General features: G+C 36.8%; 1 protein-coding gene across 1 annotated transcript in view; it reads right to left on the bottom strand.

Annotated features, from left to right (window-relative positions):
• Positions 1-20,089, bottom strand: part of LOC150094527 (dual oxidase-like) — a 290,860-nt gene that overhangs the window by 143,342 nt on the left and 127,429 nt on the right. Inside the window, exons 5-6 of the mRNA XM_090412281.1 lie at positions 4,156-4,357; positions 3,796-3,962 (exon numbers count right to left, since the gene is read on the bottom strand). Coding sequence (XP_090268407.1) covers positions 3,796-3,962; positions 4,156-4,357 — 369 coding nt within the window. The remainder of the gene's footprint in view (positions 1-3,795; positions 3,963-4,155; positions 4,358-20,089) is intronic.

Below are 20,089 nucleotides of genomic sequence, written 5' to 3' on the forward strand. Positions count from 1 at the left end.
CAGGACACCTGTGGGTGTTGTAGAGCGGTTACTGTGCGCGTGGTGTCATTTACGGATATCGTGCTGTGAATAAATACAGGATGGGAGCAACTTTTAAGTGACAGGTGGCCCTGGATGACACGAGTTTGTAAGGCGAGGGATGTTCAAGGGATAGCATTTAACGTCACGTTCTAAGACAGTGATCTTTACGTCTCCCTTTTATTGACGAAAATTATTTCGAAGCTATGATCAGCTATTTAAATTCCTTCTATAATTGAAGGGGTGAAATCATGTTTTTGAAGGTGTAAAAAATCTTTCCAACACGGTCCATTCTTCACGTATAGTTAACAAAATCGTTATACCTGAAACACTATATTTTTTTCCATATTACGTGTTGTGACGGTAAGTATAATGTCTTATATCCGAAACCGCACCTGCAGCGGAGACTGGGCTAATAATTGTGTAAAATAAATAATGAAATTTCCCAGACAGATAGAAACTGTACTACCCTCGCTTGAGACAACTGATGTTGTTCTGATTCTAGAACTGCCAGCATGGTCATGGTGAGGTCATACTATACTATACTATACTATAAATCAATATGGAGGACATTATCTAAGTAAAAACTGTACTCCAGAATAGTGTTCTAGAAAACGTTCTTTCAGAAAATGACTGATTTGAACCTTCCACCAATCTATTTCGGCAAGTACCAGCCACGAATAAGCCACAGAAAGGCTAAACTTGTCGCAGAATAAATTATTTTCTCAGTCAGCATGGGAAATTCTTGTGTATATCATTTTTATTTTGGGCAAGCGAATAAAAGTCACTTTCTACGATACAATACGATTAGAAAACTAAATTGGTAAAGCCAAATTAACACCTGAAAGATAACTAATATGCAGCTGTTCATTCCTTAAAAAGAAAGTAATAAAAAGAAAAGAGAAAATAATGAGATGGAGATAAAGAAGCAAGAAAAAAAGAAAATGATGAGTGAACGTGATGTTTAAGTATACCACGATATAACCCCGTACATTCTTCTCCAGAATGAGTTAATGTGATGTATCGTCCTCATTGAGTGATTGTGATTAAATTTCACTGATGACTTGATCGATGGACTGGTAGGAAGGAATGATAAATAATCTTAAATTGATTGATGGAGCCGACAAGTAGGAGAACATGGATTTTTGCATTCTAATCGGCCACCCACGTTCACACGATTTGCTTCGCGGATTAATCACGAAAACTGTCAGAATAAAGAACGGCTTTTTGTTTTTCCCTGCTGTTATCTAATTCCGTGTCGCATCCGATTGACGGCTTGCAGGTATCGAATTAATGTGCTGAGAACTGTTTTAAATCGCTTACATGCTAGTCTCTATACTGACGCACATTTCAAGTAACTGATAAAATAAGGTTTGCCTATAACGAAGGAACAATAGTTAATTTTATATACAATTTTTCATTTTAAAAGCAGTTTTTTTTGCTCTGACTAGCAATTCAATATTTTAAATAAAACGCAAAGCACTTATATTAGTTGCGAGAGTTCATTTAGCAACTCACAGACCACTTACTGGCCAGAATAACGGACGATTTGATTAAGTAGCATCGCAGAATCTAGGTTGAAGACTAACCGAACAAGAAATGGGAACTAAAAAATAACATGCAAATCCTGTATTTTAAAATTATGAAAGTTCTTTGAAAAGAATAATAAAAACATCACGTCTCTTTTTTTTTTACACTTTGAAATGCGTAAAGATAAAATCTGAGTTATCAATAGATACGATAATTATAAGTGTGGTTAACATTTAAAAAAAAAAAACATTTGACATACTCGTTGGCTTAAACAGTAATAATTTTTGCCCTTCATATCCGGTGTGTATCCAAAATATTTACCCCAAGTTAATAAGAAAGAGCAAGTAGAAAATTAAAAGAAGAAACGAAACTACTAAAAGACTGAAATTTAAATACTGATGTAGCAGTATAATTCTTGTTTGCCTTTAAAAAGTTGGAGAGAATCATCTCATTAATATAGCATGTTAGGTGCTAAATAGTGCTACTAGCTAGTCACACCTTTTTCCTGAATCTCTTAGGAGATTAAAATGTAAAATGAAAACGGTGCGTTGAAGATGTAAGTTTGAACGTACTGCAGAGTTCAAACACCGGAGATCCTGGGTGGATATTTCCTAAACCTCTTTCTCTCTCTCTCTCTCTCTCACCCTTACATAGATCTTCAATGCACCGTTCGATAGAGATGTTTTTCTCTTCTCTTTAGACATATTCTGTTCTCAGATTATCTCTCTCCCTCTCTCTCTGTATACACAGAAACGAAAGTCTCATATCGATGGTGAATATTTACATTTACATGTCGAGGTTAAGTTATTTAGACGGCCAATCAGTCTAAATAATCACAGACAGACACACACGCGCGCGCGCACACACACACTACACTGCACCGCACTGTTTGCTAAAGAAAATATGTGTGATAAACAGAGGATCACGGGATAACTTGATCATCCACAGATACTAATAACAAACATGATATAATAATATCTACACGACCTAATGTTAAGTGACTGCGGTAAAGAAAATGTTCTGTTCAAGATAAATAAGTGTAAAGGATAACAGCAAACTGCTGAAAGACGAGATACCGTGCGCGCACGCACGCGCGCGCACGCACGCGCGCGCACACACACACACACACACACACACACACACACACACACACACACACACACACGGTGTGTGTGTGGTGTGTGTTTAGAGGTAATTTTTAAAAAAATTACCTAAAATTACCTCAAACTTCCAGTAAGGTGGTAATCTTGCACTTGGACTATGAAAATGATTTACTGCCTAAATTCAACCTTCACAAACACTATATATTAAAGTGGATTCGAATCCACTATATATTAAAGTGGATTCGAATCTGCTGCATGTAAGTTGGACAGTAGAGATTCCAGTTGGCAGAACTAAAATTGGAAGTTAACGGAAAAGTGGGATGCGAATATTATGTTCTGCTATATTTTTAAAGCACTAAATAATCCAAATACTGTATCTAACTCTCGGACAGAATATATATCGGGCATATATACACAGTAAATTTAGTAACATTTGTGAAATGTTACTAAATTTACTGTGTATATATGCTTCGATAGTGAATTTAGAAGGATGGTTAAAAAAGACAGTGCTTATGCATACCCATAGCTTACGTAATACTTGTAACATGAAATAAGCTGTAGGTACCTTAGCTTTTTTTTTAAGACGAGGATTCTCAGAATGAGAACCCTCGTCTTAAACCCTCTTCCCAGATATGAGGATTCTTTAAGTAGACTATAATGAAAGAAAATAATGTGGAAGTCCCTTGCGGATTACATCTTACAATAGCTTGCTAAAGAGTTGTGTTTAGATTTTGATTCCTTTAGCTTCTTTAAAAATACTAATGACAAATTAGTTTCCATTAATAAGTGAAATACATTACTAGATTCGAAGCAAGAAACTGTCGCTGGCTGAAATTGTTATTCGGTAATTTATAAGAATAATTTTCGGTTTATGTCCAATTTTCTATTACCTGTTTCTAGAACAGAAAGTTTTTCTATAAATATCCCGATATTTATAGAAAATTTGTAACTTTTTTGGTGCCTTAGAAGTAGTTCCAGTAAACTTGATATCACTTTTTTGCTCCACTCCAAGGTTCCGCCTTGTGAAGTTTGTATTACGGGAAAAATTAATAACTGAAGTCGTCAGTGAGTTTTCGCAGTAATGATATATCCTCCACATTTATTTTCTCCATTAGAAAGCAACCGTAAATGATTATATTCTTACCTGCAGAGTAGCGATGACCCACCTCCGTGCCCGCTGAAAGACATCTTCATCTGTCCAATCTGGGTGCTCCTGTTGAATACGCTGTGCAATAGTATTATGCCATCGGAAGAACACGATGCCAAACGCCAATAACGAAGGATTCTGGTTGGTTCTTGGGTCCCCTAGTACTATAACGATAGAATAATATAATCGAATCTATAAGTTAATTTATAAGTTTTCTTAATTGCACACTTTAAACAAATAATTTATCAACTAATTGATAAGTGTTTGCTTGACATTACCTAAGCTCTTTAAAGCTGCAATAAAATTTTACAAAATAAACTTTATAATTTATCAGCAATCTTTAATGCGCATACTCACAAAACATTCTTTCCGGACTTAACATTCCCAGGTACCTGGCTGGTGGAGAGTTGAAAAGTGGAACACGATCTCGATTCCTTGGAGGTAGCGAAGAACTGTCAGACCGGAAGGTTCCATTTTCGAATGAACGCATACTGTTTACCCATGCTTCACTAGTACTATATATGAAGCTTCCATCGATCCAGCTGGTCATCAGATTGATCTAAAATAAATTAGGCAGGATCATATGTTAGTCTCTACTTTCTACTCATTTTGCATTGGAGAAAAACATTAAATGCCATTATATACTCCCATTTTATACAGGAAGAATATTTCTATGCCTAATATTTAGAACATATAGTATTTCCACACGGGAAAAGTCAGTTTTATTTTTATTTACTTTTTTATTTTATTTTATATTTTTGAAATTTAAAATCGTATATATATATATATATATAGCGAAGGTAATAGGACATCTTCGGACGATCTAATGTAAAGACTTTCTACCGAAACCTTTGACCCTTTACCCCTAAAATTGAATACTTATTTTTTTTCGTGTATGTATGTTTGGTGAATAAACTACCTCTAAAAAACGTGTAGTCATTCTCTTTTAATATCTGTATCTACTGCCAACTACTGTCTCATAGGTTATTGCTGTCCGTGTACCATTGTTTTCTGTAGACATTATTAACAAGATAACATGTTGCACAGAATTCTAATTTATATATTCAGAGCAGTGAGTCTATATGATCAGATAAGCTGTAACTCACAACTTGTCACTACACTATACGATCCCTTAATGATTGTACCGTAATCTACAAAGCTAAGGATTGCCCCTGCACCTTTCTACCGAAATTCAAATTTATCCAATCACAAACTATTAATACCACATTAGCACTACGCAAACCCAGAACATAGACTGCATTCTTTTGTATTTCAACAACAACAACAAAAAAAGCTTGCATGCCAGACCACGCAGATATTGTCCCTAAATGATCACATAATGCTGCTTGCGCACATTACCTGCGCAGACCTACATTTACGTTGGCGTAGAACACCACGATATCCACATACGAACTGCCTTATTTTATAATGTTAAAAAATTCTTGAAATGCACTGTCAGTGGGCCCTATGGAATGATCCTTTCTAATAACTATTGAATGCTCAAAAATTTCCATATACGTTTCAGTAACGATCCTGTAATTCCGAATTTCGAGTGTGTATAGTTGTTTGACTGATTAGTTAGTATGAAAGATGGATTAGTTTTATATGTAATAAGCTTCATGCTCTATGATAAGAAATGCATTTCAATAAAGTTTATTAATTTCTGCTATTTTTAAAAAGTTATAAGTGCTTGTCCGCTGTTTAACGATTAATAAACACAAAATCAAACCACTAACAAGAATTTCCATTGCCAAAATATTGCGGTAATAAAAAAAACATCGTCGGATGTGTTTAAGGGGCATTTTGCAGAGAAACTTACAGAATTTCAGTTTTCGCTGCAGGGTCATACAAGTCGAATGTAATGTGGATATTTGTAATGTCATAATGCGTGTCTACTCCCACACCTGAGATAACAAGTAGCTAACTCGCCCTGAGGTACAACACCAATATGTTAAGAAACGTAATAAGTCTTAAGCTTTTGTCTTTTCTGCACCTAATATTTTCACATTAGACGAAGATAAATGAATGACTGTGGGCGCTCCCTGGTGGTGGCCGATGTCTTACACCTGACAAATACTTCCGGCTGACAATGGGTTACAAAACACCATAAATCTTGCAAGTTTGCTATGTCAGTTTATCAGAGTTACATCTACCGCCTAACAGACCCGAGGGAATTAAAGAGGCTGTGGGTAGGTCATTCAGAAGCATGAATTACCGTTGGAAATTGGTCACGCTGACGTTGGCTGTCATTACTGGCCAGCGTTTTTTTATTATTATTATTATTTTGTTTTTGTTGTTGCTCATGATGATTGTCGATTCTACTTACTGACAGAATTAGCAATTATTACAAAGCAAAAATATTAATATCTTTAATTCTATTCTGATATCATCTGGTGTTCATACAGATAGGTAGATGGAATAAACAAGCATATCCTAAATATCATGACGCGCGGGAAAAAAAATTTTGTAACGCGTAATCTCACAAAACGTATATTACAGTTATTGCATAAACAAGTTGATTTTGAGTGCTGAAAGCAGAATTAAAATAAATCTGCCAACGAACAAAGTAGCAGAAAATAATACTCAAAAAGATGAAGACGAACAAATTAGGCAATACTCTGCTATACATTATTGGAGTACTGATTAAAAATATCACAAAATCTAATATGTTATTAATATTTTTATTGTGAATATAACTAACAAAGTCCGCGTGGTTCGCCTAGTGGCTGTTCGCTTCTCAACCATATGCCTGGGGAAGGAGTGTCCTAGGTTCGATTCCCGTCAGTGACTTGAGGAGCTGAAGGATCTTCCTCAGCCATAGCCAAGTTAGCCGATCTTGGACGTGGACAGTAGAGTTTTTTTCCCCAGTTTATTCTGGGGTTTTTCATCCCGCAAAGCAGATTAACCGGCCTTGAGAACTCAACACTAGAGGACATAGGATACACCGGGGCATAGGGCTGACCATCTTATCCTGTCAACGGTTTGAGGTCCGATGATTAATAAACCCTCGACACCGCAAGGTAAAAGACGGTATATAAAAAAGATGAGATGAGATGAGATAACTAGCAAATGAGGAAGCATTTGTTAGATTAGTAAGAAAACTAAAGATAGTGCTACAGATATGTACTTCGTCTGTAAATTGTACATCGTAAAGGTTCATTGACTATTCATTGGAACATCGAGATTACTTGGAAAAACAGTACATCCACCTAAGAATCATTCTAAATCATCCTTGGGGTGGGGAGGACTCAAGAGAGGGAAGAGAATTGACAACAAAACACATTTTAAGGCGAACTTTCTTATTAAATTTAGATTGTTAGTTATCATGGCTGCAGTATCTGCCACACAATGGGATGTCTGCTATGATAATTCATCGTGAGGAATATAGAGAAATACTAGAGTGTAGTATTCCTCCTTCATGATGAACGTTTCTTTCAGAGCCTATATCTTCATGACTACTAATATAGCCATTTTATAATTCCATGTAAATTCAAATGTATGAAATTCAACTATTTTTCAACACTAGAGCAGCTTTTAAAAAATTTCCATTTAAAAAAAAGGGAAATTTTGTTTTAGAATTCTTGAATGTGTGTGTGATTTAACTGTTGCCGTTTTTAAATATAATTGTTCATATAATGAAACAAAACAAATTATACATTTTTTTATCTTTATCGGATGATGATACTGTATTTTAGCAAGCTATAATTGAATTCGCGTGAACTGTATTCTAATTATTTCATTTCCGACTTTGTGTCAAGTGTGCATTTTAATTGTGTGCTTGTTTTATTCTGTCTGTATTTTTAATAATTGATCATTTTAATCCGAAAGTGTCACTTATCCCACTAACTGATAACTGTGCCCCCCCCCCAGAAATTCAACAGTCAAGGTTGGTTGTCTCTTAATTTAACTGAGAAACCCCTGGTCTAGAGTGTACCGAATGGCCAACAATCAAAAATTGTCCAACCACCAATAAGCTCTTTCGCTGGAGGAAGCTTGTTGACATAAAGACCTGTAGAAAGTTAAGACAATTTGGGTAGTCTAAACAGATGGATCACAAAAAATCAAATGTTACTGCGGTTTAGCAATTGTCTCCAAACACAAATACTAGAAGGTATAATGCTTCCGATCCATTATGGATGAGGTACGTCAGTAAATGACCCCACTCCTGTCAGCAAAAAGCATATCTGGGTATTGGGATATTGATATTAAACACATGAGAAATGAGAACGGTAGCCTGAGTTTTATGATAACAGTAGTACAAATCAATGGATACATCGTAGCAGCTGGTAACACTGCAGGTTTATGGTGACGCATAGTGTAAGGGGTATTTTCTTGGCAAACATTATGCCCTTTGATACTGATGGAGCATTGTTTGAATACCACAGTGTACTTGTGAATTGTTTCCTATCGGATATATAGTAACGTTGCTTCGAATAAAATCAGGCTTCATGTTAGAAGATTCATCTACTTTGAAAATGGTTCAAGAGCATGAATGCAATTCTATCATCCTTCAATAACTTTCTGAGTAGCTGAATCTAAACCTTATTAGGAGTGCCTGTGAGATGAGGTGGAAAGATCTGCCCAGGAGATCAGTATATTTCAATTACTTGTAGTTCAGTCTCGGGAAGTGGTCGAGTTTGCATGAAGCCAGCATGCCCGTGAAATACTTTCCACACCCTGTGGTGTCCATGCCTCAACCGGATGAGGGAGCTAAAGAGGATATGTATATACTGCTTAGTTAAATCAACAGAACTTGAACTTTTCTGCTGTTATAATTTCGAGAAAAGTGCAGTATAAATTTAGTTTAATTAATCGTGGAATAGATGAGTTTCTCAAAAATTAAAAAAAAATCTTGAAACGATAAATTTCACATAAAAATGTTACTTTCCGTCTTTCGAGAAAGCACTTCTTAGATTTCAGGAGCGTATACGGCTTTCTTCGTATGTTTGTAAATACACACAAACCTGCTTGGAAAGAAGTAAACGAGCACCATAGTGTGCGAAACAAACAGCCATGGCGCCTACCTTAATAAGATGCAGGACTTCCTTTCGCTGCGATGACTGCAACAATCCTATGGGGACATACTTTCGACAAGCGTATGATAGTGATCAATGGGAATTTTGCACCATTCTCCCTGTCGACATGTAATGAGGTCCTGGACTGTTGTGTGTGGGGCGGACGTTCTTTGACCTCACCCGACGCTCCAATTCATTCCACAGATGTTCAATAGGATTGAGATCAGAGCTCTGTGGAGGCTAGTCAAGTGTGGTGACGTGCATGTCGACAAGCCACAGAGTTGCCAGCAGCAGCCTTATGACACGGTGCATTGTCTTACTGAAAAGAGAAAATGGTCAGTTCCGTAGAAACGCCACAAATCAGAAAGCATTACAGTGGCCAGAACATTCAGTTACCTCTCGAAGTTCAGTGTTCATAGCACCACGAACAAACCAGGGAACCACAGGACAAACAAGTCAGAGGCCAAACCAGGAAGCACAGGATCATACCATCACACCGCCACATTCGAATTTCATAGTTGAGGTTACACATTCTGGTAAGAGTCGTTCACCGGGCATCTGCCACACCCACACGCGTCCATCTGCCCGGTAGAGGGTGTGGCATGATCCATCGCTCCATAACGCAGATTTCCAGGCCTCCACGTTCTTTGCACCAGCGAACACTACGCTGCATGTTGGTTCGGGTAATGTGGGGCTTGCATATTGCTGTCCTACTATGGAAACCCATTTGTGAGCCTCGGTTCTGAACGTTTTTGTGAGATTCGTGTTCCAGTCGATGCCCGGAACTCGGTTTTCAAGGCGTCGGCCGATGAATGGCGGTTTTTACATATTATCCTTCGTAGCACCCTACGCTCATCCCCTTCCGGATGGAAGTGCAGTTGCCTGCGGTTCCATCTCAGTATGGTATCGCTGATTTATGACTCGGTTTGCCGAACAGATAGGCCTGCAACATGGCATCCTCCTTTCGCAATGCCTATTTCAAATTCTATCAGGTCCCTTCTCGCAGCCATTCCACCCGGCCACAATTGTACGGGCTTGTGAGTATCATATTCCTCCAATTTATATCGACTACAAACACGTGACTCGTTACATGGCACGATGCACCTTGCCCATGGGGATATTCGTTGACTTCTTTCCAAGCAGTGTATATCCGGGTACACACTGGTCTTGCAGGCTTATTTGTTTAATTGACCCATAGTACCCGGAATGGAATGAAATGCCAGTAGTTGTAAGTGCTAAGGAGAACCAAGTTTAATGGTTCTCTAAGCGCATAATTGTGGTATCATTCATCATGAAGACCTTGCTCACACGACGCTAGTTGAGAAGAGTGTTTTTTTTTTTTTTCATACTCACATTAGTGCCCACAGTGGGATTCCAAATCAAAGCCTGTTGTTGGCTGAAGAGAGGATATGTTTTCCATTCCGTGAACTTAGTTATCAGGATTTGCGCAAGTATCACGCTGACTGGTCACCCACCAGTAGGTGGGTGACCATTCAACGTAACTGCTGTCTTATTATAGGTCAAACAGTGTGAAAGCGCACCTATCCTGTCCCATGCAGTAACCTCTCGTGAACTAGGCTTAAGTATTAGCAACAGATAGAAATGTTTAAGAACGTATTGCTATTGTTAAAGGGAAAAAAATAAAGAAACACAGCTTGCTGAAATCGCTTTCCGCTAAATGTTGGCGCACATAGGGGAAAGAGGGGGGTTAAATTAAGAACAACAACAAAAAGATACGCGAGAAAAACGGTCTAATTTATGGAATAACTTGCATGCTGTAGAAAAAAGGCTGCTTTGAACAAAGAAAAGAAAGGAAGCGGTAGTTGAATGCGAACACCAACTCAAATGCTTAAAGTTTTTTAAAGAGTGCTTTGTTTGATAGCTGAGCACCTGCTAGGAAACCGCGCGCGTGCTTTGTGTTACTCACTTAATGATGCCATTAAGTTTTTACTACGTTGAATAAAATCCGCAAGGAATCTTTACCGTTCCGAGAGATAAAAGGAAACACTAAACGAAACAATAAACTGTTGTTTATATCTTTACATGCAGATTTTCACTTAGTCATGTGGCTACTCCTATGAACTCTTTCTTTTCCTCTCTTTGCTACGAGTATTGTACGTAATCTATTTTAACTTGTCTTTCTCTCCTTCCTCTTTCCAGCTACATGGACTATAAAATATTACCTAAGAGACAATTTTCTATGGGAAGAATTTTATCTGCCCGAATGGCGTGACCTCATTAACATATCCAAACTCATTCTCGAAACTTCCGTTTTCTCAAAGCAGGTTGAAAGGCAAGAAAAAAGAACTCTACGAAGCAAGAATGCATAATTTACTGGATAACCTGATTTTATTTATTTATTTTGCAGAAATATCTGTAAATCAGCCTTTTAGCTTTGAAATTATGAAATGAAACGTTGATTTAGTTTTATTTTACTCCTTCTTTTAATAACTTTCTCATAAGTAAATCGAATGACGCTTTTCGCTGTGTGAAAGTTTCACTCAGTAACTTCAGCTTCCAAAAATATAAGCAATAACGGAATGGCTGAGAGAGATTTTCGTATTTTATTCTTCTCTGCATGCAGATTATATTAAATACTAGATATATTCCGTGAGAAAGAAATATAATAATATTTATATGAAAGAGTTATAATAGCATTGAATAGAAATATCTAATTTCTAAACGAGTGTGTGGAGTTAGAGAAGGAATAAATAAGACGTGGTATATTTTTTGCTGTTAATAACCAAATACTGAGAACAGAGGCAGGTCGCTACTCCTATAATTCTCATTATGATAATTTTTATACTTTATACTTTTTTGTTTTATATTTTTATCGCCGTATTTTTGCATATAAGTGCACGTCGTATATTTTATAGTTACTTTTTCAAGAACTAAAAAATGTAAAGGAAGTGTTAAATGAAATGTGTATCTTGGCATGTATCGACAAACCTCCGTTAGGGCAGCGTTTAGTTGACGGCACGATAGCGCTCTAACCGCGTGGTTCAAATTATTTGCATTAAACGTTTAAATTCAATTAGTTCGAATCACGCAGTCGGAACTCCGCTAAATTTCGGAATCATTCCTATCTTAAATTATAACGTTCCTAAGCGATTTTTTTACCATCCATGAATGCATGCATCTGTATGTGTTTAATCATATTTGTATTTATAATAATGTATTTAATAATTTAAAAAATGCTTCATATGATTGTGATTTAATAATGTAGTACTCTCGGAATAGGCTATACATCTCTTTAGGGTTCATATCAAGAAATTAATGATGATGGTTTCAGGAATCCAATAAGTAGGGTGATAATAAGATTCATCACCTACCTAAAAACAATCATCAACATCCATGCCCACGATGAGATGGATGTTTTTGAACCCATAATCTGCTGATTGGAGAGCGGGTATAGTAGTATCCACTTAGTAACTAGCTCAGCATTTTCAGCAAATGTCAGTCTTCTCTATTCATTTAAAATTTGGAACTCATAAGAAACGACAGAACGAACGTACAAAGTAGTTCTTCTGTGTTGATTCATAGATAAAATTCGTTTTGATAATACTTATTTTAAATTTGTTTCAAACGACAGGAGAAAAAAAAACACTTTTTTCCCCTCGAGGTATACCCCCGTTTTAGTAACTTCAGTGATTTCAGATTTTTTTCCCTTCTTGCGCTACCACCACTATGTTCGCCTGCTGTAATCATCAGAATAAATCAATTAAATCACACATTCACAATCCACATCTTCCTTAAAATATATTGCACTTAAATAATGCTTCAAGAATTACATTCAATTTGCTATCGGATGTAAATACTAAACAACTGCATATTATTTTCGAAAACCATACTTGAATCAAACAACGTCGCATCCGTCTTTCCCATTAAGTGCCAACTTTTCATTTTAAGTTTTGTTTACTCTGTAGCTCACACTAAATATAAATGATGTATCTTACCGCACCAGTTTTCAGTTACCTACATCCATGCATAACAATCACTTATGTTTGAAATCTAAGTGTAATCTTTGTTTTGTCATTAGCCTTATAACTGCTATAATAAAAGCGCCACTCGATAGCTGAAGGGAAAAAGGTAAAACATGCTACACCATGCACGCATTAATCAGAAATAATAAATAAATATGCTAACATGCTTATAGTTTCCATAACTTCAATGAGGACACAAATTATGAATGTCTAAAATGTATCATATTGTAAAATGCTTATGATTAAGGCAGTTCTGATCTAAAAACTTTTCATGCAAAAATATGTTTCACGGCTTCTTGAAATAGTGTCACAGATCACGACACAAAGAGTAATCAGTTATCGTAATAACGTTTTTTAATCGAGTTTTTACCACACGGTAGAGCTGATTGAGTAGATATTTCAGATTCCCGCACATATCGATGTTATTTATTATAATCCTGATCTTACAATCAGTTTTTCAAGTTGTTTCATTGCTATGGAATAAACAATTATATTTCACCTCCCACCCCCCTCCTCATGTAAGGCCAGCATGAAATCATATTTCATGGTAGGAAATTATTCGGTTCAAATTATTTGCATTAAAAGTTTCATGGTAGAAAATACCTTCATCAAGATACTTATTTCTAAAGGATGGCATCATTTAAACAACGAATTACTTTGTGCACCATAAATAGCAAGCTTGATAATTTCCAGATGAATCATTTGAGAGCAAAAAGAAAAACATTTAGTTTCGGAAGCGTTTCATTTTTTATGAAACTACTTTACAAAGTTGCTCTGTTTCACGTTTTCCATTACTGAATTTTTATGCTTTATGTTTATAGACTACAACACCTCAGATCATTTTGATAAATATGTTTTTGAAGATAGCTAAAAATTTAGCCTTTTGTAATCTTACTTTATGGTATTCGAGTAATTTAAATTCCAGTCAATGAAAAGAAAATGTCTCTTATAGGCACAGCTAACAGAAAAATTAATGAAATATCGAATAGTACATATTATTATTATTATTATTATTATTATTATTATCATCATCATCATCATCATAATATCGATCATAGATTTCGTAGCTTCCCAACACAGCAAAAAAAAACTAATAAATAATAACCAACTGGTGTCATCCTCAGATAAGCTTACATATAAGCTTCGAGGATGAAAGCAGAGAAATCAGTTCTCATCCAAGATGTATCCAAGTGCATGTAATGTACGTATCACATGTAAACCAAAGTATTTAATGTATGTATTATATGTAAACAAATGTATGTAATGTAAGTATCATATGTAAACAAATGTAAATAATGTAACATATGTAAACAAATGTAAGTAATGTATCATATGTAATCAAATGTATGTAATAACTGTAACAAAAGTATGCAATATAGAGTGATTATATCCATTGATATTGTATATATAGAGTGTAAAATTGCAAAGAAACATCTGTAATAATCATCATTATGAATATTATAATAATATATGTTGTAAACAGTTATTGCTATTATTATTATTTAAAAAAAACTTTATGTACGAGAAAGTATTTGTTATGCATAATTGTCTTCATATAATGTATGTAATTTATCTGAGAAATAATAAAATGTTAAAAATAAATAAATAAATAAAATAAGAGAGACCTCCAGAGAGTCAGTAACTTATCGAGGGAGGCCATAATATTCACACTACTCTATGCAGAGAACAATCTAGCCCTAATTCCATTCTTTGACAGCATTCATTATCGACTTCCAGGGATGTCTTCGCGTCCTTTTCCCACCCTCCATAAAATGAATAATTCCATTTACTGAAATTCTGTATAACCCGTTCAGAAGTTTGTAAGTCTCAATCATATCAGTTCCTTTTTCTCTTGTTTGTTAGTGTCGGCAACCAACAAATTCTGTCTGTCTTCATCACTCTATTCCACAAACCTGATATCGTTTTTGACACTCTCCTCTGCACTTTCTCCACTGTATCAGAATCACCACGGTAACCAAGAAACCAGACCTACGCGCAATAGTCTAAATGAGGTGATATTAATACTTTGTAAAGAGGCAAAATGACTTCCTTATCTTTACATGTCCAGGTCCGTTTCAACATTGCCATTATTGTCTGAATTGTATTTACAATTTTTGCTATATGACCCGTGAACTTCAACTTCCTGTCTGCTAAAACTCCAAGATCCTTATCCAATCAATTTCTTCTAGCATACACCCACCAATATAATATGACATTGGATATCTAATCAAACCAAACTGCATGACTTTACATTTATTAACATTGAAATTGACATCCATTTTCCCATGCCCACAATTCCAGCCTATTCAAATCATTCTGCATGTAATGCATATCATTATTATATGCATTACATGTTTACTCTAATTACTCTAAATATCATTGCATAATTAGCGAATATCTGTATGTCTCCTGTCAAATCCTTCCTCATGTAATTAATGTGCAGAGTGAATAACAGTGAACCAAGGACACTTGGTCCTTGCGGTACACCACTGGTTACCTTAAATTTTGCAGACTCACATCCCTCGTATACCACTCTTTGATATCTGTCAGTCAGTCATGGCTCTTATCCACGCTAATATTCTATAATCCAAACCCTAAATTCTCCAATTTATGCAACAGTCTACCATGCTGTATTCTGTCAAAAGCCTTAGCAAAATCCAAAAGTATCGTGGTCTATCCATTCCCCTTATCTAACTCAGTGGTAACATTATTACAAAATATGAGCAAGTTGCTCAAACATGACCTTCTCTTACTAAAGAGAAGGTCATGTTTGAGCAACTTGCTCATGATGTTCATTGCAAAGTAGAGTTCTGTCAACCTACTTCTGATTGTAAGTCCTAATCCAAAATCTTCACTATTACTCCTGAGATACTGATTGTTCGATAATTGGATACGTCGGTCTTTTCAACACCCTTGTGCAATGGGATTACCATACATTCTTTCCACTCCTATTGAATCTTCCCTGTTGTGAGACTCAAATTATATGGCCTGCTTAAGGAAATAACCAGTTCAGCTGAATGCTCTTGAGCATCCGTGCTGATATTCCATCAGTTCCTATAGCAGAATTCTTATTCAGTTTGTGCAACAGCTCTAGTAATTCCTCTTCATCACGATGACTTTCTTCATATGCTTATTAGTTGAACAATCACTTCCGCATCAGTCATCCACATACCATCTGCATTCAGTAGAGTGATTCTTTCAAATTCATTCTTTCTTTTACTTGCAGCATAACGATAGAATTCTTTTGGATTGTCTTTACCTTGCAGAGCCAGTTTCTTTTCATACTTGGACTTAGCTTTCCGTACAACACCTGTGACTCTTCTGGCTTGCTGCTTATAATTGTCGTAAGTGACATCATCCTTATGCAGGCGATATTCCTTCCACATTATCTTTTTCTTACGAATCTCTTGCTTAATTAGATTACACATCCATTTCACTCCTATTCTTCGAACTCTAGGGACCATTCGGATATCGCATCATTTAAGTATTTTTAAATATATCCCATAATTTCCTGCTTTGTAGTTCAGCATGCAACCTTTTCTGAATAAACTCAGCCACTTCCAAAGTGAGTATAGCATGATAATGAATAGTTACGTCTTTAACTGAAACCTCCTCTGACACTATAATCAGATATAACATACTTTCACCTCGAGTTCCTTCTGTCACATGCTAATTGAGGCAGTTGTCTCCCAACAGCTCAATAAATTCAGTTTCATTCTTCTCGTGCGATTTCATAGCTACCCAATCAATGTTCGAAAGAACAGTGCAATGAGTTTATCCACTGAAAAGTGTCATCCTGTCAGGAATATCCAATGAAGATCCATAAACAGTTTTGAAACAGAAATTCTTCTCATTTAAAGATAAAGCAATGTATTCCGATTTTATTCAATAAGGACGACAATAAATGAGAGTATGTTTGTATCTCTAATTCAACTGAAATTTGCAGATTGTGTTCCATGATATGACGGGGATTTCTTGCCCAAGTTGTGATTCTGATTCCAGAAAGAAAATTCTATGAAAAGAGTGCATAATGTTTGTAAACTGTATGTTGTCTCCAGCATCCGCTGAAAAAAAAAAAAAAAAACAGACGAAAATGCTTAAGATTACCATATTATTCGTTAAGTCACTTTTCACATCAAGCGCTTTGGTATCTCTTCCAAAAGGTTTTGGTAGAATTGAAGAATTTGAGATCATTTGTGCCAATTCAATAAAGATAACAGGAATAATACCTTCGTCGATGTAGATATAGTTAGACTGCAGATCCACATTTATGAAATAGAGGTCAAAAAGATCCTTGAGAATAATACTGACAACAAATAAAAAGTTGAGAATTCGGTACGATTTTCAACCAAAGAAAAAAATAAACTTGCTGACATGTGATAGCAGCTAACAATTACATGACAAATCACACTGATTTTTCCTCTAAAGTCGAAAGAAGTATTATCTCGGAAAGGTGAGACGGGAAGACACCTGAGTGCTGAAATTTAGTTAGGAAGAATATAACTGGTCATGATAAGATTGAGGTGAATGTCGTTCAGGATAGAATTTAAAACATGCACGCTGATTTAAGTGAATCAAAATTTTGAACACACACACACACACACACACACAGAGAGAGAGAGAGAGAGAGAGAGAGAGAGAGAGAGAGAGAGAGAGATTCAAACATTGCCGCAAAAAACTTTTTTTTTTTCATTGTTGTGTTTTTATTTGGTCGAATATGAATATTGTGTTTTGAATTATGACAAGGCAACTAAGGCTTTGAGGCCAATGTGTTGTTCTGGCCGTTTTACCTTTTAAATTCTATCGGTCTAACCAAAAAATACCGTTTATCGACTGAAGTTTATTTGCGGTTAATATATGAAAGTGCTTTGGAAAGGGAAGAGAAAGGGAATGAAGATTTTGGTTACTTAAAACACAAGCAGGAATATATTTTCCTCCATGCTTAGTCTTGATCCTCCCTCCATCCTAGGGCCCTCATATATCCATTACAGAGTCTCCTTCGAGAAATACAGAGCAGAGTAGGTAACAACAAAATTACACGTCATCTCTTTCTAGTACGTTATAATTGGGTTTTATCTGATGCATTATAGTATTATCGGGGGAAGAACCGTTTGACTATTGCTTAGAATGGAGAATTGTTGTTCGCCGGTTGCTAGTCAAACACTGAGTTAGCTTTGCATTAGGAACACCCACCTAATAACACGTTGTTCCACCTTTCTTTGCAATCACTGCTAGCAGATGTCTAGGGATAGATTCCAAAGGTGTTGAACATCCTCCATGCATAACTCGACCAATGTCCACTTCTGCAACTCCGTCAGTTCGCGCTCATTCCGTGAAGGAGGACCAACAGTTCTCACACCCCATCCTAGCATATCCCACACATGTTCAATTGGGTTACAGTCAGGGGAGTTTGGGGGTTAAGGCAATGTGACGAATTCGTTGTCGTGTTCCTCCAACCACTTAGTAGTTGTATGAGCCCGATGACAAGGTGCGTTGTCCTGTTGAAAGATGGCACTGTGGTCGGAGTAGACCTCCTGCAGATAGCGTTCACCAGTCAGTGTTTGTGGGATGATGGCCAATGAATCTAGGGCGTGCCAGGAGAACGCTCCCGCAGACCATAACACCACCTTCACCAGTCTGTTGAATCCTCAACTGTGCAACCAGGGGATAGGGCTACATGCTGTTTACACCAAGCACGAACCAGGTAATCAGCATGGTGCAGCATGGAACGGGACTTATCACTCCAGACGACCTTCTTCCATCTGTCGAGGGTCCATTGCTGACGTTTCTTGGCTCATGCTAGGCGTTGTTTGCGATGCCTGGCAGTCATCATGGGTACTCTTGATGGTCTCCGGCTGTGGAATTCCAGGCGAATTAAGGTACGGCGTATGGCCCATGTGGAAATGGGTCGAACTGCCCCTACTGTATTGGTGGGTGAGCTGTGTGACTGTTGCACGTCGTTGCTGAGATACCAGTCGTGAGACCCGATGCTCACCTCTAGGATCAACCACGCGTGGCTCGCCAAAAAAATCTGGAACAGACACCCAGAAGAGACCTTCTTCTGGATGTCTGTTCATGGTTAACCTAGTTTTGGTATGCTCGTGATACAGAAGCGACCAATAAGTGCGTCTGTTTCCGAAATAATAGCTCCAGGCCCCAACAGTCTGCCAGCGGTCAAATTGGCCTACATCACCACGTTTCTTTATTACTGGAAAACGTTTACTTAATTAACAGATAATATGTGTGACCATTTATAGTAGCCGCACGTGATGTTGATATCACGTGGTACTTCGTTATCGCACCGAATATGTAAATTGGGGTGTGGGGAAGGTGTTCCTAATGCAAAGCTAACTCAGTGTATTTTTTGAAGAACATAGCAGACGCTTCAACGTTCTAGTAGGCATTTCCTCCAGAAGGAAATGACTATATAAGAAAAATCTCCAGAAGAATACCAAAGCAGAAATAGATACTTCTGTACTGGATATGCAGGAAGAGTAGTCCTAGAATTCAACTTCTGAAATGTACTATATATTCTACAGTTACTATGGATTCTTAAGGGCTATAATACTATACGTATGATAGGTATGGTTCTTGTTATTCACATTTAGGAGTTATTCCACTGTGGCTATGGATAAAGTAAAAGAAAAAATACTTATTTTTAAGTGTTTTGACATGATTTGGTTAGAATTACAGCCTGAACAACTAAAATTTTGAGGCCGGCGAAAACACCCTATCACCATCGTATGAGACTGACTAACAACCTCAGCTAAGATATCACCACAGAGATGGTAGTATTTTTCTTCCCGAAAAACAGAAAAATCAGTTGGAAAATATGTAAGTTGGCCATCTGGGACAACTGGATAGCACCTTCACTCTCCAACCAACAGGTCATCTGCTCAAATCCTACTACTGACATTGATATTTTTGAATATCTTTAGGCAGAGGATGAATTTCATCGCCTTGAGCGAGACTGGAGCCCTGACGTCGATCGAAAAAGTTCCACGTTAGTCTTTAGAGCAGGATTTCCGTATTACATAAAAAATATTATATAAACACACTAAAAATAAAAAGAACTACAAGTTGAGCGCACATCGCACTAAAGTACTAGCAATGTGTTGTGGCTTCGACATAATACACTGGTCTCGGTTATAGAAGAGACAATTAATCAAACCAAACCTTCAGTTGGAAACTCCTTATATAATAAAGTTTCGTAACGTCGCGGATGATGGGATTCGATTCCAGATCTTTCATTTGAAGAGAAATTGTAACATTGTCTCCACTATAGAGCTGCTG

This window comes from Typopeltis vanoorti, chromosome 22, assembly GCF_054136105.1.
Source record: "Typopeltis vanoorti isolate ZY-2024b chromosome 22, IOZ_Tvanoo_1.0, whole genome shotgun sequence".
NCBI classification, from domain to species: Eukaryota; Metazoa; Arthropoda; class Arachnida; order Uropygi; family Thelyphonidae; genus Typopeltis; species Typopeltis vanoorti.